This window comes from Tachysurus vachellii, chromosome 14 (assembly GCF_030014155.1).
Source record: "Tachysurus vachellii isolate PV-2020 chromosome 14, HZAU_Pvac_v1, whole genome shotgun sequence".
NCBI lineage: Eukaryota > Metazoa > Chordata > Actinopteri > Siluriformes > Bagridae > Tachysurus > Tachysurus vachellii.
The window spans coordinates 130,144-153,655 of NC_083473.1; the positions used below are offsets into that span (position 1 = coordinate 130,144).

The window sequence follows — 23,512 nt, forward strand, 5'->3', positions numbered from 1 at the left end:
TAACCCTAACCTAGGTGATGGTAACCTTAACCGTAGGACTCAGGTGATGACATGAGCACAAAAACATTAGACTTTAATGTAGAGATAGTTACACAAGTTGCAACAAAAGGATATGAAGGGTTAGAGCAACATTTTTGAATTTCTCCTACTAAGCATGGGGTCGATGTATTGACATGGAAAAAACAAGTTCTAACCATTTGACTAATTTAACAAATTTTATGCTGTGGATTTGAGCCCAATGACTAGAACTGGGAATGAGTATAAGAAAGTTATAATGCACCCAGTGTTTAATAGCAATAGCAGTGAAACGGTTTGTTGAAAGCCAGAATATCAATACCCATAAATAAAGGTCTTGTACACCAAGTAAACAGCTGTGTATCTAAACGTGAACATGAGGGTAGGGAGGGGTTTAGGGATTGTCGTCAGTGGTGGCCGAGTTCTTGGTGGAGCCTGGCAGTGGTGTAGCAGATATGAGGGTATCAATATTTGAGGGTTAGGGTTAGGACACACACACACACACACACACACACACACACACACATAGAGAGAGATTGATTATTCACAATATCAAATGGATGAATACTTAATTGAATAATATTTCATGTTTATTAATGAGTGGCAAATGAACCATAATGCATGATTGTAACACAAATATTTTAAAATAGAGTTTAAAGATTATCCAGTAATATTGTTAGTTTCCTGTGTCTTTGTGGATATTAATATACAGTAATACCACAGAAGATAAAATAATGATCATTTAGAATATAAAATAAACAAAAACATGAAAGAGATTGAAAGATAAATGTCAATGAAACCACTCTAAATCAAGACTTTTGTAATAATAATAATAATAATAATCATTAGTTAATTAATTATAAGAATCATTATAATTATAAGAATAATAATAAAACTAATATTATTATTTTTCTTCTTTTTCTTCTTCTTCTTCTTCTTCTTCTTCTTCTTCTTATTATTATTATCAACTACTTTGAAAAATGTGTAATTAAAGAAATGTTTTAAAAAAGTTTCAAATAAACAGTGAAATCACTGAGTCATAAATTCTCATGAGACAAGCACACACACACACACCCACATTATTTACCATGTTATCACTTCCTGTTTCCTTAGTGACACACATGTAAAACATTAGACATTATGTCACACAGTTTATTTTCTCTAATGATCATACCCTCTTTAATACAATTTAAAAATTGAGTTTCAGTGGTTTTGTGAATTGACGAGTGAGAACCTGTGAGAAACTTTGAGAACCTGTGAGAAATGGCTGTGTCAGTTATTAACAACTTCTGCTTCTGATGCAGGTTCTATAGCGAGAAATGTTCACAGTGTGAGTGAGCAAGTCTCGACCGGTCTAATGCTAATATTAATATAATATAGTCTCTCTGACAATTATACCTCTCTAATGCACACACACACACACACACACACAAACTGTATATTCAATTTAGTTCTGTGTAGCATAATATACACAAACACACACTCCCTCAGCATTCCACAATGAGAGGAGTGTCAGGAAGTTTGACTTTTATACACACACACACACCCACACACACACAAACTCACTCTCACCACTCCTCAAAAAGAGGTGTGTCAGGAAGCTTAAACACACAAATGTGCGCAAACACACATACAAACACGTTAACTGAGGAAGTGACAGCAGCACAGACACTGAGCAGATCAGGATGCCAGGGAAGAAAGTGTGTATTGTCGGATCTGGAAACTGGTAAAACACTTAGAATTAAAGTTCTTGTGTGCGTGTGTGTGTGTGTGTGAGAGAGAGAGAGATAAAGTACTCTAAGTTATATAAGTAATTTACTGTGTGTGTGTGTGTGTGTGTGTGTGTGTGTGTATGTCTGTGCGTGTGTGCATGCAGGCGGGTGTGTGTGCATGTGTGTGTACGTTTGTGTGTGTGTTAGAGATATTTGAACATGGATGCACACACACCTTTGTGGTATCTGTGAGAACATGCTCCAGCGTGTGCAGTTGTGTTTTAGACGTGGTGGTGTGTTTTTGTTTCTATGTGACTGTATAACATTGAGGCTCCTCCCCAAGGTGTGTCTGATTGAATGAGAGTAGAAATTCTGGAATATTTTTAAAAACAGACCTCGCCATGTGAGACCTTTCTCACTGACAACAAGCTGCTCTTCATCACACTATCAATTTCAGCTTTTATTTATTTCACTGTATGCTGTTGAATTTTCTAATAAGGCAGAAGTTCTTGATTCATTTAATATAACAACATCTCTGACACTAGAGCACCTGCACACTATAACACTGTCAGGTGAACACTGTCAGGAAGGACATCTCAAACAGCATGATTTATTTATTTATTTATTTACCTTTATTTTACCAGGAAGTCTCACTGAGATCAAAAATCTCTTTTACAAGAGAGACCTGGCCAAGGTAACAGCCACACATAAACACAACATAGTAAAAACATACATACAATCATACAATACAAGGACTTCTTCAAGAAAAACAACTACATGTCTCCTTTACCACATTTTTTATGATGGTTTTAAATGTATTTATGATATACACGTTTCTAATTTAAGATCTTTTTCAAATTATTCCATGCCCATGGTGCATAGTATAAAAATGCAGTTTTCCCAAAATCTGTCCAAATCCTGGGTACATTAAAAAGCAACCACTTGGAGGATTGTAGCTGATAACTAGCAGAATTGGGACAGAGGAGGGTACAGAGGTAAGCTGGAAGTTTACCTAGCATGGCTTTATATATAAAAATATACCAAGGCTGTTTTCTGCAGGTGGTCAGTGATGTCCAACCCACCAGATCATAAAGAATACAATGGTGAAAAAGGGACTTTGCATTTGTAATAAAGCGTAGAGACGCATGATACACTGAATCAAGGCTCCGTAAGATGGAGGAGGCTGCGTGCATATATAATATGTCACCATGATAATTGGTAACGTGTTAGAAGACTAGTTAGATACATGGGCGCTAAACCATTAAGAGCCTTGTACGTAAGTAGCAGCAGTTTGTAATCGATTCTAAACTTAACAGGTAGCCAGTGTAGAGATGATAAAATTGGGGTTATATGGTCATACTTTCTTGTCCTAGTGAGAACTCTGGCAGCTGCATTTTGGACTAACTGTAGCCTATTTATTAAAGATGCAGGACAACCACCTAGTAATGCATTACAATAGTCCAGTCTAGAGGTCATGAAAGCATGAACTAGATTAAAGTGTGTATATAGAGAAAAGCAGAGGTCCTAATACTGATCCTTGAGGGACCCCATATTTCACTGGCATTAAACTGGAGGATTCTCCATTTAAATCTAAAAAATGGTATCGATCAGACAGATTTTGTAAGGGTTAGGGTTAGTGTAGAAAGCAGAACTAAGGTCAAGTAGAACTAATAGTGACATACAGTCTTGGTCCGAAGCTAAGAACAAGTCATTTGCAACTTTCACAAGTCTTTTCATGCAAGACCCTTAACCCTCAATTGCTCAGTTGTATAAATGGAAATAAATTGTAAGTCACTCTGGATAAGGGTGTCCGCTAAATGAAAGAAATGTAAATGTAAAATGTAAATGGGGAAAAAGGCTCACAGTGTTCAGTTCGTAGATATTCTGCAGCGCTATGATAAACCTTGTATGTGCACATATTCCACTGAGCAGTAATAATATAAAGGAGTGAAAAGACTCCCATTTCAGAGTTCATAAATATCCACGGAGCAAGAATAATTTGAGAATCAGCACTCTGGCTAGGAACATTCCCTTTATCAGGTTATATAACCTGGACCTAGATTATTCGTGCCCTTTCTGCACCTCCAAGACAGACATCTACCGGTATGTGGCGGTGTTGATATTGGTGTTCCCATAACCTCAGCCATGATGCAGTGTCAAGTTCCCTCAAAGGGAACTACACCAGGTTATGTATGTAATCCCGTTCCTGAGAAGGGAACGAGAATCTGCATCGCTGGCCACAGTCAGGGCCTCCACTCGCGCTTCCTTCAGACAAATTGAAGCAGAAGTAATGTGACAAAAATGCCCTTTTATGGTCTTGCTAGCAAGCACTTCTTCATCACATGACCTCCTTAGCCAATAGATTTCATACAGAATGATTTCACACAGAGCTTAGATACTTCTTCCACAAGGAACATTCCTAAGGCATCAGCCATGATGCAGTGTCTTGTTCCGTCTTGTCTGTAGTTTTCCTGCATGTTTTAGGTAGAGTGGCTGTTCCAATGCTTGTCCCACACACACACTTAATCATACTTAGCTCCAAATGTCCAAATCAATGGGGTCAATGATATTACATTACACTGTCTGTGGATGAATACTCTAAGGTTCTCAGGCCCGTAATGTTCTCAGGCCTCTATGCTTGGCATGGATAGTGGTGGCTAAATGGTTATAGCTCTGGGTCACTGATTAGAAGGTTAAGGATTCAAGCTACAACTCTAGTGCACTGGCATTCAATCACTGTTGGGCTGGCAAGGCCTTTCACCACCTTCACCTTCACCTAGAACTCTTTTCTCTGGCTCTCAACGAAGGCGGTCGCATTTTCTCTCCCTCTCCTCCCCTCTACTTTCCCTGCTTTGCTTCTTTCGTCTCGTCTACTGTCTTATACTTTGAGAGACTCTCTCCGCACTGCTCTCCGAACTAAAATATCATGGATTTGATAAACTGGTCTCTCAATGCAATTGACACCATCTTCTCGACGAGAAGCTTGGGTTCGGGGGAACCTGACTGCCCTGCCGGAACGTTCGCAGCTGGCTATACGATGGACGCGTGGGAGAGGTGGCGGGTCGTGTGTCTGGCGGCTCTTTCTGTGGAGGACAATGAAGATATCTACCTATTCGGAACCATGATAACAGGAGTTCTGCTGATTGGATTAGGCATTGCCCTGGTTTATCGAGAGAATCAGAAAACGGTAACAGCTGTTCAAAATCTCCCAAAGCTGCCCGTCATGATCGATGCAGTGGGCAGAGCGGTCAGCACTGAGGCTGGGACTAATAACCGCAATATGGGTAACATCACGATGAAGCTCACTGCTTTGGATACTGTTTTGGTTAACATCATGGAGAAAGCTCACTGCTTTGGAAAGAAAAACGGATCGATATGGAGACCAGAATGGACTAAGAGTGTAGTCGTGTAAATTGGAATGCGTCTACTCGCCCCAAGACCAAACAATCCCAATCTTATCTGCTTTCGGCTCCCCTCAACCAGCACTGGCCTCGGCCAAGGCCGCTGTTGGAACAACAATTCCCCTGGAAGAGCACTGCAGCGAGACGCTCTTGCGTTCCTTCCCCCACTTCTACAGACACCTGCTGATTGTTGACTCTCTTTGGGACCTAATCAAGGTTGTCTCCATGGCAATTTGCTGTGTATCGCTATGACAATCTTGCGGACTGAGGCACACCAAGATTTGATGCCGGGAGCAACGACTCTCCAGGCCTACACTTACATACATACACACACACACACACACACACACACATATATAAAGATATGCACTCACCCCCCACCCCCCATCCCACGCCTTCGCCGCTTTGTACCGCCAGTCTGACAAGCGGGTCTGTGACCAGCGCCGAAGATAAAGGCCGCAGGACCTGATGGCTGCTTGCCTGTGCTGGATTACCTCCACCCCCCACTCCCCTTCCCTGTTGCAAGTCATGTGTTTATGGCGTACTGTTTATGTGCTTATGTTGCTGAGGTGTTTTTTTTCTTGTTCCCACACTGTACTCCCCACCGGAGCATAGTCTGGGGGTTGTTGTTTTTTTTTCTCCTCCCTTCCCTCATGTTATGCTGTATTTCTTTTCAATTCCCTGTCTTCCTGTCCTGTCCTCCCCTTGTATTGTATGTATTGTATGTATGGGCAGGTTGATGGCTAATTTCGCTGGTACCTGTGACCAGTGACAATAAAGGCTACTACTACTACTACTAACTCTCTTACCCCACCTTCACAGCAATATGTGCATAGAAAAAATACTATAATGTAGATATGACAAATAAAACCTTTTTCTGATGATAAAATGCGTTAAAGATGTTTTAATAGAATGTGTGTGTGTGTGTGTCCTCAGGGGTTCGGCCATTTCACGCATCATTGGGCAGAATGTAAAGGCGTCCAATCGGTTCGATCCAATTGTTAACCTGTGGGTGTTTGAGGAGTTCATTAATGGGAGGAAACTGACTGATATCATCAACACAGAACATGAGAATGCCAAATACCTCCCAGGCCACAAATTGCCCAAGAATGTGGTGAGAACACACTTCTCTCACACAAACCATTGAATATTAATCTGTCTCTCAATCTGACTATATGTCTCTCTGTCTCTGTCACTCTCTTTGTCTGTCTGTCAATCCTGCTTTCTGTCTGTTTGTCTTATGTCTGTCGGTCAATCTCACTTTGTGTCTGTCTAACGTTCTGCCTTCCTGTCATTCTCTCTGCCTAGTTCCAGGTCTCTGTATTACAGATTTGTGTGAAATCTGCAACTAAATTAAAGGATTTATCTGATAGTGTGTTTAATAATCTGACTTTTGAATTATATTTATTCTTCTGTTAATAAATAAATAAAACTTAATTCAATCTAATGGCTTTATGTTTACACAGATTGCTGTTCCTGACATTACGGAGGCTGTAGCTGGATCTGATATTCTTGTCTTTGTTGTCCCACATCAGTTTATTGGAAAGCTTTGTGACCAAATGAAGCCTCATCTTAAGCCAGGAGCCATTGGCATCTCCCTTATTAAGGTCAGAACAAATCAAACCCATTAGAATCTCAGTTGTTTTTGTCTGAGCCAATCAGAGCCAGTGGAATCTCACTCATTAAAATCAGAGCCAATCAGAGCCACCAGAAACTCAGTGAATTCTGTCTCTCTCTTTCTGTCCATCTGTCTCTCACACTCTTTCTCTGTCTGTCACTTTATCTTCCTTTCTTTCTGTTTGTCTGTCTTTCTTTCTATAGGGAATAGATGAAGGTCCATCAGGTTTGAGGTTGATATCTGACATTATCAGAGGGAAGCTGGAGCTTGATGTGAGTGTGTTAATGGGAGCAAACATCGCTAATGAAGTTGCTGAGGAGAAATTCTGCGAGACCACCATTGGTACACACACACACACACGCACACACACACACACACAGGCAGCCACTCTACCTCAAACATATAGTAAATAGTATACTAAAAAAATAACATCTGATAAGTAACAACATTTAAGTGGATCCAACTATGTGTGTGTGTGTGTGTGTGTGTGTGTGTGTGTTTAGGAGCTGTTAATGTATATAATGGTCAGGTGTTTAAGGAGCTGATGCAGACTCCAAACTTCCGCATCACTGTGGTATCAGAAAGCAACACTGTGGAGCTGTGTGGAGCACTGAAGGTAACACAAACACACACACACACACACGTACACAGAACCACTTAAAAAATTAAATGGTTACCCTTGCCTGTGAAACAGCACCAAATCTTCTAGATGCACTTGCACATAGTTTTTGAGGGAGGTTGTTCTAACCACAGATCTGTTGTTCACTCTTTCATGTAATCCAGACAGACTGGATGATGTTGAGATCAGGGCTCTGTGGGGACACACCATCACTTCCAGGGCTCCTGGTACTTCTCTGTGCTGAAGATAGTTCTTATGACATTGGCTGTATGTTTGGGGTTGTCGCCCTGCTGCAGAATAAATTAGGGGCCAATCAGACGCCTCCTGGATGAGTATGTGTCAGTATTTCTCAGCACTGAGCACAACGTTAATCCAGACCAGATCTCCAACTCCATTTTTTTTCAGAAATGCAGCCCCAAAGCTGCAAGGAACCTCCACCATGCTTCACTCTTGCCTGTAGACACTTACTCTCCAGGCCTCCTGTCCTTCAGTGAACAACCTGCTACAGTCAAATATTTAAAATGCCGACACATCAGTACAGAGACCTGCTGCCATTTTTCTGAAGCCCAGTTGCTCTGTTTTCTTTCACAGTTGAGTCTTGTAGCCTTGTTTCCATCATAAGTTTGGCTCTTTGGCCACAGTCCTTTGATAAAAACCATTTCACCAAAGTTCTCCAGACAGTAGATGGGTGTACCTGGGTCAGACAGGTTTCCACCACTTCTGTGATGATGTCACTGCTGGATATTTTCTGATGTTGTAGGGAAGTAAGAGTGATGTGTCTGATGTGCTGCATTAAGTTTCCTTGGCCCTCTGTGTCTACGCTCCTCAACCTTGTGTTTATTTGTGCTTCTTCAAAACAGCTTGAACATCACATGATGAAAACTCAGTCTGCTCTGAGCGCTGTCCTGGGAGAGACCTTGCTGATGCAGTAGAACTTGTGTTTCTGTGCTCAGTCTTGTCATGATTTATGACCTGTGACATGAAACTGTCTCCACAACCTCACCTTAGTAACAGAGTTTGGTTCCTCACCCAGTGAGAAGCTCCTACACAGATGTTTCTGTTCCACTTAATGACTGGGTTTCATTCTACATATGAATCTAATGATCATCAGCTCCTGCTGGTTTCACTGGTTAATCACACTCCTGACTCTAATCCTAAAAAAATCACTGACTGTGTACAAGATGCTGGTCCTACACCAAATATTGAGACCACTCCAAATTGTTTTTTTTTAAATCAGCAACACAATATGTATGGAAGCCATTCCTTTCTGGTGTCTGTTGAAATCAGGAAGGGGGCCAATACTTTATATATATATACTCCTAAACAAAATCTTAGGACCAGGGAAAATATTACAAAGATAACACAAGTAAACACAACATGCAGTTTTTAAATGAAGGTTTTTATTATGAACTTCTTTAAAATGACAAAAGAAGCAACAAGAGACAAAAAATAGAGACTGAGCAATTTATTGAAAACTGGATTTAAACTCAAACTGGCTGGTCATCAGCTGATTAAAGTTTAAGACCATGGCCTTAAAAGTTGAAATCTGTGCAGAAATATGGCTTTAATGTCATTGTCCTTCATAAAGTCACACTATCATCATCTCCTGAGGGCAAAAGCAAAAAGGCTTTCTGTTTTTTAACGCAGCAGGATTGTTGAGCTGCACAAACAAGGGCTCTTGTAATGTGCCATCGCTGCTGAGGTCGCAGTAAGACATTTATTTTAAATTTCTTAAAAGATCCTGAGAGACAAATCAATAGTAGACTCAAAAAATTTCACCTGCACTGAGCCGGGGGATCCGACGGGCTGTCTGTGAAGTCACGGGCCGATCCTTGGCCCAAATTAAGGCCCTTACTGATGCTGACTGCAGCCCAATAACCATAAGACAGCATCTGTGAGAGAAGGGCGTAAAGAACAAAAACATCTTTGAAAGCCACATCTCCTCCCACACCACAAATTTGTCCACTTGGAATTTGCAGGGGAGCAAAAAACATGGGACACTGAAAAATGGAAGAAAGTTTTTCCCACTGAAAGATCCCACTGGAGATGTTTTCTGCCCGGCACAGTGGAGGAGGCTCCATCATGGTCTGAGGTGCTTTTTCCTTCAATGGGAAATTGTAGCTTCAGGTTGTACAGGGTGTCAAACGGGGGCCGGGTTTGTGGACATGTTGCAGTGGACATCTCTCTTGACTGAGGGCCCTCGTCTGTGTGGTAATGACAGAGCCTTTAACAGGACAACGCTGCAGTTCACAATGAAGGACTTCCACGACAATAGTGTTGCACTTCTGGACCATCCTGCATGTTCCTCTCAAAAACGGCTGTCAGTTCCAGAATGTGGATGTCCTTCATGAAGCCATCTTCACCACATGGAGCAACGTTTCCACCAGCCTCCTGGAAACAGTTGCATCAAGCATTCTGCCATATGCTGTACTGTAAATGTAAGCAGATATGAGTTTGAAGATACCAACAAGAACATTGGGGCTACTTTTATTTCTGTTGCGGGTATTTTTTATTTATTCTAGCTGAGTTTGAGCCCATGTGTATATTTTAAGAAATGTATATTTCTGTGTTTTGTGTGTATAAGAATATTGTGGCAGTGGGAGCAGGATTCTGTGATGGTCTGGGTTTTGGTGATAACACTAAAGCAGCTGTGATTCGCCTGGGTCTGATGGAGATGGTGTCCTTCGCTAAGATCTTCTGCAGCACTTCTGTCAGTTCCTCTACATTCCTGGAGAGCTGCGGTGTCGCTGACCTCATCACCACCTGCTATGGAGGTCGCAATCGGCGTGTTGCTGAAGCTTTTGTCACCTCGGGCAAGGTCACAATCTGAAATTCACTGTGCAACACAATTGTTACAAACATGATATGATGCTTTATAATGAACATACAGTAACACATGTAGGTCACTGTGAAAACATTTCATCTGCTTCCTCTTATTGTTTCTTCCTCATGTCGTCAGAGGTGACGTTTTACCATAACTTCTGACTTGTTCAATGGAAATACAATTATAATTAAAACTTACAAATATACATCCTAAAATGTTGCTGTATAGCTGCATCGCAACAACATACAGTGTTAATGTGCTATACAAATAAAATTGACGCATGGACCATGTGGGGGAAGTCATGAGAGATTAATGTGGGGAATAATAAGTTTGTACATTCTGAAAAAAATATCTGCTAATCTACACTAGATTCTGGTGATCTGATTAGACCTTTTTTAAGTCTTATTCTGACTACTCAATTCTGAATACAAGGAAACCTCAGTGTAAATACTGAAGTAAGCTTTGGATTAAATTCAATGTGATTACAGCTCTAGGCAAGAGTCTGAGGTCAGTCTCAGATACCCAGCATGCATCATGCATATATACACATAAATATATAAATATGTTTTACAAACATAAATAATGAAGAAATTAATCAAAGCAAGTTTTCACAATTTTGAGACATTTCTGTGTGTGTGTGCGTGTGTGTGTGTGTGTTGTGCTGTAGTCTATAGCTGAGCTGGAAGCTGAGATGCTGAATGGTCAGAAGCTTCAGGGGCCTCAAACATCAGCTGAAGTTTATAAGATACTTCAGAAGAGGAACATGGTCGACAAGTAAGTGGTCTCCATCATCATCATCATCATCATCAATATCATCATTATAATAATTTTCATTCTCACTCGGATCATTTTAATGTATATTTAAAACTGTGATATGTGTCTGTGGTTCCTGTGGTTTCTGTTTCTTGTCTGTGAACATAAAGTAAGTACCAAATCCTGTAAGTTCCAACATCAGAAATAACAATTAATATCTAAATAGGGTTCTTTTATAAACATCTGTCTGTTGGTTGCTGGGACTCAGGGTTAAAGACATGTCGTGTGTGAAGCTGCTGTTTATTCAGTCACAGTAGTTTAAACTCCAAACCAGCGATAGTTCCTTGGTACTGTAGTGTCCATAAAGTTGTGAATTCCAACCACACACATTGTTCTCTTTCGCACCAACAGATGTAATTAGTATTTATTAATCAATCTTAGACTCAAACTAAAACTGAATAGCACTTTATCACTTTATATATCATTTAGTATCTTCTTATAAAACATAACCTAAAATAACAATGAAGTGTCTTCAGCTCCAGTGAGTACTGACAGCAATAAAATTACTATAATAAACTTATAACATGTTCAGATTTTGCTTAAAGGGAGAATTTATGATAATACACTTTTATTATAGAGCTTCAGTTTGAGTGAAAGTTGATATCATACAATTTAAACTTTTATGCTTCACCTGTCAAATGTTTACTGCATAGATTTGTGCCTGGGCTGATTTTTTTCTCTCTGTTCATGTTTTTGTGTGTGTGTGTGCGTGTGCATGTGTTCGTGTGTGTTCGTGTGCGTGTGTGTGCATACGTGTGTGCGTGCGTGTGCATACGTGTGCGTGTGTGTGCATACGTGTGTGCGGGCGTGTGCATACGTGTGTGTGTGCGTGTGCATACGTGTGTGTGTGCGCGTGTGCATACGTGTGTGTGTGTTTGTGCATACAGGTTCCCACTGTTTGTCTCTGTGTATCAAATTTGTTTTGAGGGAAGACATGTGCAAGATTTCATCGTCTGTCTCCAGAACCATCCGGAGCATATGTGATCTTTTACAATTATCAGGAACACATGACATCATCATCACGACCCATAACATAACATGTCACCTTCCAAAATCTACAAATTCTGCTGTGCACATGATGTTCTAAAACCATAAAGAGCTCAGAACCGTCCAGATCATGTATCACTTTCAAGATGTTTTCAGAACACAGAAAATTCTAGGCACAGATTTGTTCACATACAAAAAGAGACATAATACTGTAGGTCATGCAAATGTTCTAGAAATATACAATAAAGTATTGATGTAAAATCATACAGAACACATATTTAGGTCATCAGATGTTTTTTACTTTAGAGCTGACAAACACACAACATTACAAATCCACTACAGACAAAAGCCCACTAAAGTCCAATGCGCACACACACAAGTGTTTATAAAACACTTACGATTAGCAATGTTAGCTTGTAATGCTGCTCTGTATTGCACTTTTAAACTCATGATGACAGTGGATTCTGACTCAAGTCCTTCAGATTAGACATTGTTCTCTTTAAATACTTTAGTGACGTCTGTTTGTTTGAATGTGCTTTTGTTTTGTCACAAAATTGATCCAAATAGAATCAGAAACCTTGTATTTGTGTAAATCTTTTTTCTTCTAATAAGATAAATAACAAATTTAAAATAATGCCTGCTTATGGTACATGTTTATAGCTGATAATAAATGATGAAAAAACAATAAAGGTACAAGTTTAAATGAAAATGTTTTCTTTCTCTTGTAAAAAAAAATATACTGCTTTTCCATCTCATCTCCAGTGGACAAACTAAAGAACTTTATTAGAGAGAGTGATGAAGGCAAAAAAGGTAAAAATTCAGCTCAAAGTTCAGACTTTTGGGAAAATAGCAAAATTAGCGATTCCACATTGATTTCTGTTTCTTGCCATACGGACATAACCCTTCTCTCCCCACGCTGTACCCCAACTAAGAAAGAGAGGGAGAGAGAGAGAGAGAGAGAGAGAGAGAGAGATTTGATGACATGACATTTTATAAAAATTTGTGTGTGTGTGTGTGTGTGTGTGTGTGTGTGTATGTATGTGTGTGTGTATTTAACCTGTTTTTGACCAGCCAGTAATCCTGTCCTCCTTTGTTTCCATATCCAACCACCAGAACAGCATGATTCACTGTCCGAGGATCACACAGGGGATCGTTATAAATCCCTACACACAAATACACATACAATAAATGCAGGGAACCAAACATTATCATGTAAATTTGTGCCTCATTTTCACTCTTTTAATGAAATTGTCTGTATTTTCTTCTTCAAACTAAAATAAAAATTCCTGCCAGATTTATGAGTGCACATGAATTACAATTAGCATTTATTACCAGATGTGTTCACAACACAGCTGAATTATATTTAGTTCCACCTAAATAATAAAAGGCAACTACAAAATGCTAACAGTATGAACTTATTATTCAGTAATTTAACTCAAATAGTGAAACTTGTGCATTATATAAATTCACACAGACTGAAGTAGTTTTTAAGTCTTTGGTTCTTATAATTGTGATGATTTTGGCTCACATTTAACAAAAATCCACCAATTCATGATCTCTGTAAAAAATTACAATAATTCATAAGTAATATAGCCGATAAAAAAACAGTTTTAGTGAATTGTTGGCCTTCTGGAAAGTTTGTTCATTTACTGTATATGTACTTGGTTGGTGTCCTTTTGCTTTAATGACTGGTGATCAGTCTGTGGCAGTTAATGAGGTGATCAGTCTGTGGCACTGCTGAGGTGGTGTGGAATCCCAGGTCTCTTTAACACTGGCCTTCAGTTCATCTGTATTTTTGGTCTCTTTTTTCTCATTTTCCTCTTGACAATAGCTCATAGATCCTGTATGGGGTTCAGGTCTGGTGAGTTTACTGGCCAGTCAATCACATCAACACCACGGTCAACTTTTGGTGCTTTTGGCACTTTTAGCATGTGAGCAGGTGCCAAATCCTGCTGGAAAATGACATCAGCATCTTTAAAAAGCTGCTCAGCAGAAGGAAGCATGAAGTGATCTATAATTTCTTGGTAAACGGGTGCAGTGACTTTGGTTTTCAAAAAACACAGTGGACCAACACCAGCAGATGGGTTAGGGTTAGGCACCCCAATCATCACAGACTGGGAGCTTCTCCATCTTTCCTCCAGACTCTAGGACCTTGGTTCCCAAATGAAATACAAAACTTTCTCTCATCTGAAAAGAGGACTTTGGACCACACAACAGTTCAGTTCTTCTCCTCCTGAGCCCAGCTAAGACGCCTCTGATGTTGTCTGTGGTTCAGGAGAGGCTTAACAAGAGGAACACGACAACTGTAGACAAATTCCTTGACACGTCTGTGTGTGGTGGCTCATGATAATAATAATAATAATAATAATAATAATAATAATAATAATAATAATAATAATAATATGTTTAATTTATATAGCGCCTTTCCCAAGCTCAAGGACGCTTTACAAGGTAACATACATATACGTCGGACATTTGCCCAGAACGAAAGATCACATGCAGCTGCATGAGATAATAACAGAAAACAGGATTAAACACAAAAACATACAGTACAAGAGATAGGACTCTACATAGTACACAGTACATACACCACATTTCAGAAAAATTAAGGACTCCTAATATATATCCATTTACTGGTAGTGAAGGTTGAAAAGGTGGGTCTTAAGCCTTGATTTAAATTCAGACAAAGTGGTGATGGTTCTGAGTGCAATGGGTAGGGAGTTCCATAGTGTTGGAGCAATGACAGAAAAGGATCTGCCACCTGCAGAGGATAAACGGTACCTAGGAATACAAAGAAGTTCAGAATTTGAAGACCGAAGTGATCGTGAAGGTACATAGGATGAGAGAAGATCGGAAAGATAGGGGGGGGAAAGAGCATTTAGTGCCTTATAAGTGAGCAGTATGATTTTATGTTTTATGCGTGATGAGACTGGAAGCCAGTGAAGATCAAATAATATAGGGGTGATGTGGGCAGATTTTTTATTGGAGGTTAACATTCTGGCAGCCGAGTTTTGTATGTACTGTAAACGTGAGATAGAGTGAGCTGATAAACCAGAGAAAAGTGAATTGCAGTAATCGAGACGGGACGTAATCAGAGCATGTACTAATGTTTCGGCATCATTTCTGCAGATAAAAGGTCGCAGTTTGACAATGCGTTGTAAATGAAAAAAAGACGTTTTGGAGAGGCTGCGAATGTGGGCATCAAAGGATAGTGAGGGGTCGAATATGATACCTAAATTTCTAACGGTAGCTGAGGGGAAAATCGTAGTAGCATCCAGATCAAGACTAAAGTCCACAGAGTTGTTTTTTATTAGAGATGGAGGACCAGTTATCAGAATGTCGGTTTTACCCAGATTCAGGCTAAGAAAATTTGAGTGTAGCCATAGTTTTAACTCGCTAACACAAGAGGAAAGTGAGGATTTTACATTAACAGAATCTGGTTGACAGGTAGTGTATAACTGAATATCATGAGCATAACAATGATAGCTAAAACCATGTCGACGAATGATGTTACCAAGCGGCTGAATGTACAGAATGAATAGAAGTGGACCAAAAACAGAGCCCTGTGGGACACCATGTTTAAGTAAGACAGTAGGAGATTTGGAATTCTGTATGGAGATGTGATATTGCCTGCCCGTGAGATAAGAAGAAAACCAGGATAGTGCAGAGCCTGATATGCCAAATTCCGCTAAGCGGGAAAGTAATATCTTATGACAGACAGTATCAAAGGCAGAGCTGAGGTCTAATAACAGAAGTATAGAGAGACTACCTGAGTCTCCAGTGAGTAAAAGATCATTAACAACCTTTACTAGCGCGGTCTCCGTGCTATGCTGTTGGCGGAAACCAGATTGAAAAATATCAAAGAGGTTGTTACCAGCTAGGAATGACTGCAGCTGAGAGGACACAGCCTTTTCCATAATCTTTGATACAAATGGAAGGTTGGAAATAGGGCGGTAGTTGGATAAGTCTGCCGGGTCCAGATTAGTCTTTTTGAGTGTGGGAGTAACAGCAGCAGTCTTAAGTGACACAGGTACAGTAGAGGAGATAAATGACATATTAATAAGGTGGGAGATGGGGGCAGAAATCGCCGATGTACAGTCTTTTAGCAGGAAAGTAGGTGCAGGATCAAGAGTACATGATGAGGAGTTAGATTTTTGTATTAACTCAGTGATTAATGAGGAATTGGTTAAGGCTAGGGTTGTCATAGAATTATTAGATTGAGATTTCATATGCTCATCAGTAGTTGGTTCCTCACCAAATACAGAGTATCTAGTTTACCCTGGAAATGGTTCAGGAAAGAGCAGCACATAACCATGGAGTCAGAGTCACTAAGGCTGTGCTTTGGTGCTTGAATCAGTTTATTAACTGTGCTAAATAACATTTTGGGCCTATTGCTTGCTTTGTTAATGATGCTGGAGATATGGGAAGAGCGGCTGTATTTAAGGCCAATTTATACTGCTGAAGACATTCGGCAAATATAAGAAAATGTCCAGTTGAACCAGTTTTTCTGAAGAGACGTTCATGTTGTCTACATTTGACCTTCAAACCTCGAAGCTCTGCATTGAACCACGGGGAGGAATGGGACAAAGGGACAGACCTAATCTTAGTTGGGGCAAACTCATCCAACAATTTTTCAACAGAACAGCAATACTCGTCATAAATCATTGATGGGCAAGTTAAATTTAGCACATCAGAAAGAGTAGAGGAGGCAACAGAATCACAGAAGGAGCTAGTGTCAACAGTATTTAAATGACGATAACGTATGGTTAGATTTTTGATGTGATGATGCCTTGACCTCAGCCTCAGTCCAGTCCTTGTGAAGTTCACCCAGATTCTTGAATGGATTTTGCTTGACAAACCTCTCAAGGCTGCGGTTCTCTCAGTTGGTTGTGCATCTTTTTCTTCCACACTTGTTCCTTCCACACAACTGTTAACATGCTTGGATACAGAACTCTGTGATCAGCTTCTTTAGTAATGAATGTTATGAAAAAACACCTAAACTACTTCAGTCTGTGTGAATTTATATAATACACAAGATTCACTATTTGAGATTAGTTACTGATATAAATGAACTTTTCCACAACATTCTAATTTATTGAGATGCAGCTGTTCTGTAGATACATTGTGGTCCTAATGGAAAAATTTCACATTTCATTTTTACATTGTTTGAAAAATTAAAGTACATTGTGTGTGTGTGTGTGTGTCTCACCACTCCTGTATCTGTGAAATGAGGCCAGATGAGCGTTAATTCCAACAGAAACAGGTCCAATCTGAGTCACTATGTTCAGCAGCACAGATTCATTAATGTGAGGAAAAATCCAGAAACCAGAACAGGATGCAGCTCTGCCTTTTGGAGAATAACGACACAACCCCTCCTAAACAATGAGCAAAATTAACACAACACATACAGTAATTACACAACATACAATTATTCCAGTATTTCTGCACATGCAATATTGTTAAACACAGTGTTTACACTGGTCAGCACTGTTTTTGTTTATTGTCTTTTTTGTCCTGCACTGTCCTGTCGGTCTTGTCTTTTTTGTCCTGCACTGTCTTGTCTGTCCTGTCTGTCTTGTCCTGCACTGTGTACACCAGGTTACACAGATACACTTTATGTGTCTAAGACTAACTTACTAAGTCCTTATAGCTTTGTGTGTGTTATGTAACACACTGATCCTGGAGAAACGTTGTCTCATGTCACTGTGTACTGTAACAGTTATATGTGGTTGTAATGACAATAAAAGCTTCTTGACTTGACCAGGATCCCACGGGAAAGGTCCCGGATTGGCACGCCATGAGCCTTAGGGGGTATTCCAGCAGCCTGTTGTGTGTTGTGTGTGTTCTTGTCACTACTCACATTTTTCTAACTGACTTATTAACTTGCCTATTTATTTCCTCCGCATTGCGATGATGATGGGAGATGCGGTATACTGGTAGCTGTCTCCACTTAAGGAGCTGTGCTGGAGAGTAGCCACATTTCATGGGTGTAGCATGGTATGTCATTAGTGCTTTCAATTTGTCTCCTCCATCTTTCCACAGTCCTTTCACTGTAGCCACTGCCCACTCAGCATCCACATTTGCCTGCAGGTATCTTGGGCTGCTGTTGATGTGAGTAAATCCATACTCCCTGGAAAAGTCTTTGAAAAGCTCACAGCTGTATTGTGGGCCATTATCAGAGACAACTATATCAGGCATACCATGGCAGCAGAATGCATCCTTCACTGCAGAAATGACTGGCAGAGGGCAGAGGGCACATGAAGGTGGGCTACCTCAATATACCATGAGAAGTAATCCACCACAAGAAGGTAGGTCTGTGCCCACTCTCTGCCAGGGTTTCTCTGACACAGGTGTGGCCATCAGCGGCTCTCTATGTTCTGCCCTGTGCTGAGAGCACGTTTCACTGGTCTCCACCAACTGACTGGTGTTTACAGACAATCCTGGCTCTGAGAAGCAGTTCTGCTTGAGTGAGGTTTTCTCTCTCAGGCCAATATGGTCCCAGGATGTATATCTCAGCCCACCCAGTCTTGCAGTACTTAATGAGTGGGGACGTGGTAGCTTAGTGGTTAAGGTGTTGGACTACTGTTCGGAAGGTCAGGAGTTCAAATCCCAGGGCCACCAAGCTGTCACTCCTGGGCCCCTGAGCAAGGCCCTTAACCCTCAATTGCTCAGCTGTACAAAATGAGATAAATGTAAGTCGCTCTGGATAAGTTTTACACAAACAAGGTCAGACTTTTGAAATTCTTGAATGAGCTTTAGTCTGGGCTTTGTGGCCAGAAGGCTTTGGAAAACTGCATCCACAAACTTTGACCTCTCTCTCATTGTTCTCATGTTCCTGTATGAAGGTGTGTTTTACAGCGGCTCTTGGCAAAGTGTCAGCTGTTATTAAGCATTTACTGGGAACATGCACTATATCAAACTGAACTTCACAGACTAAACCTCAACACCCTGGGCAGGAGCTCATCTAGTGCCTTTGTGCTCAGTAGTGGTATTAAAGCTTTGTGATTGGTCTCTAACTTTGATCTTCAATCCAAGGATGCCATCCGTTCACATGCCCAAGTATCTGCCAGAGCCTCCATCTCAATCTGTGCATAACGTTCCTATGGAAACTAATTCCATTTTCCATCTGTTTTTTTCGGCTGAGTATGGCTTCAAGTCCATTGGAAGAAGCATCAGCTGTTACACAGGTCTCTGGCGTGGGTGAGTAATGGGCACGTGGTGAGCTCAATTCTGTTTTAAGTTTCTGGAATGCCTCTGTTCTTTCCACTGAGCAGGTCTGTGAGTGTAGGAAGCATAATGGGGTGAAATTTTCCCAAGTAATTAGCCATTCCTATTAATCTCTTACCTTATACTCCTGATGGCTCAGTCATCTCTGTGATGGCTCTGATTTTGTTAGGATCAGGTGACATGCTGTCAGATGTGACATGGTGACCCACAAACATTCTGAGCATCAATCCCTCCTATTTCAGCCTCTTCAGATCCTGGCGCAGTCGCTCATTATGCTGCATTACACAGCACACCCTCACACCTCTCTAGTATCTGTGATATGTGGCACTGGAAATGTTCCCGGGTGGATGAGATTCCAAATGGCAATCGATTAAAGGTTAATGTCCCAAATGCTGTGATGAATGTTGTAAGGAGCCCTCTCTCTTCTGGGGCAGGGCAGTCTGTCCTGGAGTTCTTCCTTGACTGTCCACACCTGCTGGTTTTGAGTGATCTCTTTCATAGCTTTAGCTGTCTTGGTGTGCTTTTATCTGAATTGCTTCAATGTGTGCTGATACTTGCTTAGTCCCGCTAAGAACTTTTTTTTTCACTCTGTCTTCTTGTGATAGCTTTGTTCATTGTTGGGTCAGGGTCTAACTGCAGGCTTACTGATAACTTAGCATCACATTAACTCCTCCCGTAGGGCTCCAAATTCACAGTGTTCAGCCAGTGTGTGTACGGCTGTACACTTTTGCCTGGCTCTTCTTTCATCCTTTAAAGTGTGCTCTTTCAAAGCTAATGTTCCTCTTATTAACACAGTGTGCTGAGAAGGCAGCAGTGACCACATCATGAGACCTTTTCTGTTCATCAGATAGTGTTAGCACATTTCACATTTCTTTGGCATCATCGCCGACAGCATACATAAAGGCATTCATTGATTGATAAGGCAATACTTGCTATGGTCTGTAAAGGGAGTACTGTGTGAAGATGGTTATTCTAAATAGTTTTTTATATTATATATAGATGAATACATAAAAACTGTAATTATATTGAGCCATTTATATTTATTGTTTGTAATCATGTGAATAATTGGGTAAATTAGGATGCTGATGTAAAAGTTCAATTAAAGATTTGTAAAACCTCTCCCTCTCTCTTTCCCTCTCTCTCTCTCTCTCCCTCCCTTTCTCTCTCTCTCTCTCTCCCTCTCTCCCTTTCTCTCTCTCTCTCTCTCTCTCTCTCTCTCTCTCTGTCCATGAGTCCCTGTCTCTCTCTCTTCTTGACCTTGCATTTTAGTCACTAAATTCCAACCTTGTGTTGATAAGGGTAGAAGGCATCTGAATCGATTCCTTTGTTGTGTATAATGTAAGTGAAAGCTTTAGTCATGAATCCTCCTCTACAGCCATGGTTTCCCTCCTTTACACTGCAGTCAACCAGGTTCTGAGCACTCAGAGGAACCAGAAAACCCGTCTTCTTCATCATCTGAGCCTCTAAAGCTCCAATTGCACTGAATGCCCAGCATGACCCGCACATACCCTACACACACACACACAAACACACATACATACAGTACAGTACATCACAGTATTTTTGTTGCTTACACACACACACACACACACACACACAGACAAACACACCTGGTTTTGCACAGGGCTGACGAGGCCCTTCTCAGTCCAGTCCAGGTTGTCAGGGACAGGGGAGTCATTTAGTACTGGGAAGTTCTCATTATTATCCAGGGAAACATTTTCCATCCTCAGACCATTCAGCTTAGCATTAATTTCTTCTTCTGTCTATAGACATAAATACAAATCTAGTTACAGAATACACTTCTGTAGCTCAGCGCACATGCATGCACACACACATTTAATTTCATTCTTTTTTTATTTATTATAGTACACAAAGCAGCTTTACAAAAATTGCATTTTAAATGTATCCCTAATGAGTGAGTCAAAGGTGAGGGTGATGAGGAAAAACTCCCAAAGTCAAAGAAACCATGAGAGGAACTAGACTCGTAAGAGAACCCATCCTCATCTGGGTGACACCAGAGAGTAGGATTATAAATCATTATAAACACTGAGAGTCGGATTATAAATCATTATAAACACTGAGAGTGGGATTATAAATCATTATAAACACAGAGTGGGATTATAAATCATTATAAACACTGAGAGTGGGATTATAAATCATTATAAACACTGAGAGTGGGATTATAAATCATTATAAACACTGAATGGGATTATAAATCATTATAAACACTGAGAGTGAGATTATAAATCATTATAAACACTGAGAGTGGGATTATAAATCATTATAAACACCTGAGAGTGGGATTATAAATCATTATAAACACCTGAGAGTGGGATTATAAATCATTATAAACACTGAGTGGGATTATAAATCATTATAAACACTGAGAGTGGGATTATAAATCTGTGTACTATAGAGTCAGATGATGCTAAGTATGGTGAAAAAACTGAGTATGGAATCAGCAGAGCTTGAACTTTAAGACAAAGTGAAGCTCATACCATGTCTGACAGGTGATTGGGTCCCATAGTGAAGCTGTGATGGCCCTTATTGTGTCTCATCACTTCCACAACATTATGCTGCCAAACAGATCTCCTGAACACTTCTTCTCCCTACACACACACACACACACACACACACACACACACACACACACACAAAATGAATATTTTCTTGGATTTAATCAATTGTTTGTAGGAGCATTTACACAAGAAATGTGATGTGCATGAAAACCAGTTTTGTTGTGAAAAATGATGGTCTCGTGTGAGTCTACACAGAAGTCTCGCTAACGTGGGCCTGAAATGATCATCTTCAAATCATATGATGGGACTTGATTATTGGTAATATAATGATGATTAAAACATATAAACTTTAAATTTTATGCTGTAAGAAAGATGATAAAATGATTATTTTACAGCAGGAGTGTGTTACAGTAATCCATGCTGTAAGTTTTTTCATTGGTCATTTTTATTTTTACTTAATAATTTGTATAATTCATATTTGTTAAGCATTTATTTGTTTTTGGTTTTTAACAATTTCTGCTTCATTCGCTATTTCATTCATTTGTTTATTTATTTATTTTTATTGCTTTATTGTGTTGTTTAAACACTTACAGGTATAATCCATAACACACATGACTGTGTAAACAAAAACACCACTGAAAAAGAGCTCAAACTATATGTGTGCACGGCTGCCCTCTAGTGGTGAACGGTCCCAAATGTCTCTGACTTTTATTTATTTAAGTTTGATCAATCATTCACAGCAAAAGTAATAAGATTTGAACCTTGGGGACTCAAAACACTGCATTTACTTTGATTCTGATTTCATTTCACTCATTTTTAATATAATTTCTTGAAACAATGTTTCTTCACCACAACTGTTCACTAACGAAAGGTTAAAACAGTGAGTCAGAGACAATAACTGTGTGTGTGTGTGTGTGTGTGTGTTCTCTGTTACAATGTGTAGTTTCTTGGTGTTAAAGGAAGTAATAAAATGCAGTTATTGTGACACCTCTTTAAGTCTCACTGTCTGTGTTTGTGTGTGCTTGTGTATGTGTGTGTTTGTGTGTGTGTGTGTGCTTGTGTACGTGTGTGTGCTTGTGTACGTGTGTGTGCTTGTGTACGTGTGTGTGTGTGTGTGTGCTTGTGTACGTGTGTGCTTGTGTACGTGTGTGTGCTTGTGTACGTGTGTGTGCTTGTGTACGTGTGTGTGCTTGTGTACGTGTGTGTGCTTGTGTGTGTGTGTGCGTGCTTGTGTGTGTGTGTGCGTGCTTGTGTGTGTGCTTGTGTATGTGTGTGTGTACGTGTGTGCGTTCTCACTGTGCTGATGTATTTTTTATTGAATTGCATTTTCCAGGATGTCCAATATTTGTTTAGATTCATTTCACAGCAAACCTCTGATAGGAGCAGAGCCATAAACAAAATAAACACCATAGTCCCTGTAAACACACAGAAACACACACACACACACAAAACCACACACACACAGTAACAACCACCAGAGTGAGACTTAAAAAGTGTCACAATAACTGCATCTTATTATTTCCTTTAACACAAAGAAACTTCTAACATATTTTCACAGACAGTAACAGACAGAAAAGAGAGATAAAGAAGAGAGAATGACAGATAAACAGAGAGAGATTTGTGTAGTCTATAAAAGTATTTAACTTTTAACAAAACTTGAAGAAATAGAGAAAGACTCTGCAGATGGACTCACCTTAAAAATGATGGCAGTCAAATTCAAATAAAACGTATTAGCAGAATGTCTCACTTAACTGTTGAATATAGAAACAATGTGGAC

At 40.0% G+C, this 23,512-nt stretch overlaps 2 protein-coding genes across 2 annotated transcripts; one reads left to right on the plus strand and one right to left on the minus strand.

Annotated features, from left to right (window-relative positions):
• Positions 1-1,600: 1,600 nt before the first annotated feature.
• On the plus strand, positions 1,601-12,698 carry gpd1c (glycerol-3-phosphate dehydrogenase 1c). Its single transcript, XM_060886478.1, has 8 exons — positions 1,601-1,741; positions 6,065-6,242; positions 6,595-6,735; positions 6,950-7,088; positions 7,250-7,362; positions 9,950-10,183; positions 10,857-10,963; positions 11,890-12,698. Exons 1-8 carry the CDS (start codon positions 1,701-1,703, stop codon positions 11,984-11,986), a joined length of 1,050 nt encoding a protein of 349 aa, XP_060742461.1. The 5' UTR covers positions 1,601-1,700; the 3' UTR covers positions 11,987-12,698.
• On the minus strand, positions 12,267-23,157 carry ctss1 (cathepsin S, ortholog 1). The gene is made up of 7 exons (XM_060886480.1): positions 23,032-23,157; positions 21,715-21,825; positions 20,827-20,979; positions 20,501-20,725; positions 17,199-17,364; positions 13,047-13,152; positions 12,267-12,916 (listed from the first exon to the last, which is right to left on the minus strand). Exons 1-7 carry the CDS (start codon positions 23,143-23,145, stop codon positions 12,820-12,822), a joined length of 972 nt encoding a protein of 323 aa, XP_060742463.1. The 5' UTR covers positions 23,146-23,157; the 3' UTR covers positions 12,267-12,819.
• Between the last annotated feature and the right edge of the window lie 355 nt (positions 23,158-23,512).

What these genes read in the sequence shown, in the direction of transcription:
- gpd1c (XM_060886478.1), top strand. Translation starts at nt 1,701, where the DNA reads ATGCCAGGGAAGAAAGTGTGTATTGTCGGATCTGGAAACTG. An exon ending in ACAAATTGCCCAAGAATGTG is followed by an intron (nt 6,243 to 6,594) that starts GTGAGAACACAC and finishes ATGTTTACACAG; the next exon opens with ATTGCTGTTCCTGACATTAC. An exon ending in ATTCTGCGAGACCACCATTG is followed by an intron (nt 7,089 to 7,249) that starts GTACACACACAC and finishes GTGTGTGTTTAG; the next exon opens with GAGCTGTTAATGTATATAAT.
- ctss1 (XM_060886480.1), bottom strand. Translation starts at nt 23,145, where the DNA reads ATGGTGTTTATTTTGTTTATGGCTCTGCTCCTATCAGAGGTTTGCTGT. An exon ending in TCAGCCCTGTGCAAAACCAG is followed by an intron (nt 20,726 to 20,826) that starts GTGTGTTTGTCT and finishes GTGTGTGTGTAG; the next exon opens with GGTATGTGCGGGTCATGCTG. An exon ending in TCTACCCTTATCAACACAAG is followed by an intron (nt 17,365 to 20,500) that starts GTTGGAATTTAG and finishes CTCATTGTTTAG; the next exon opens with GAGGGGTTGTGTCGTTATTC.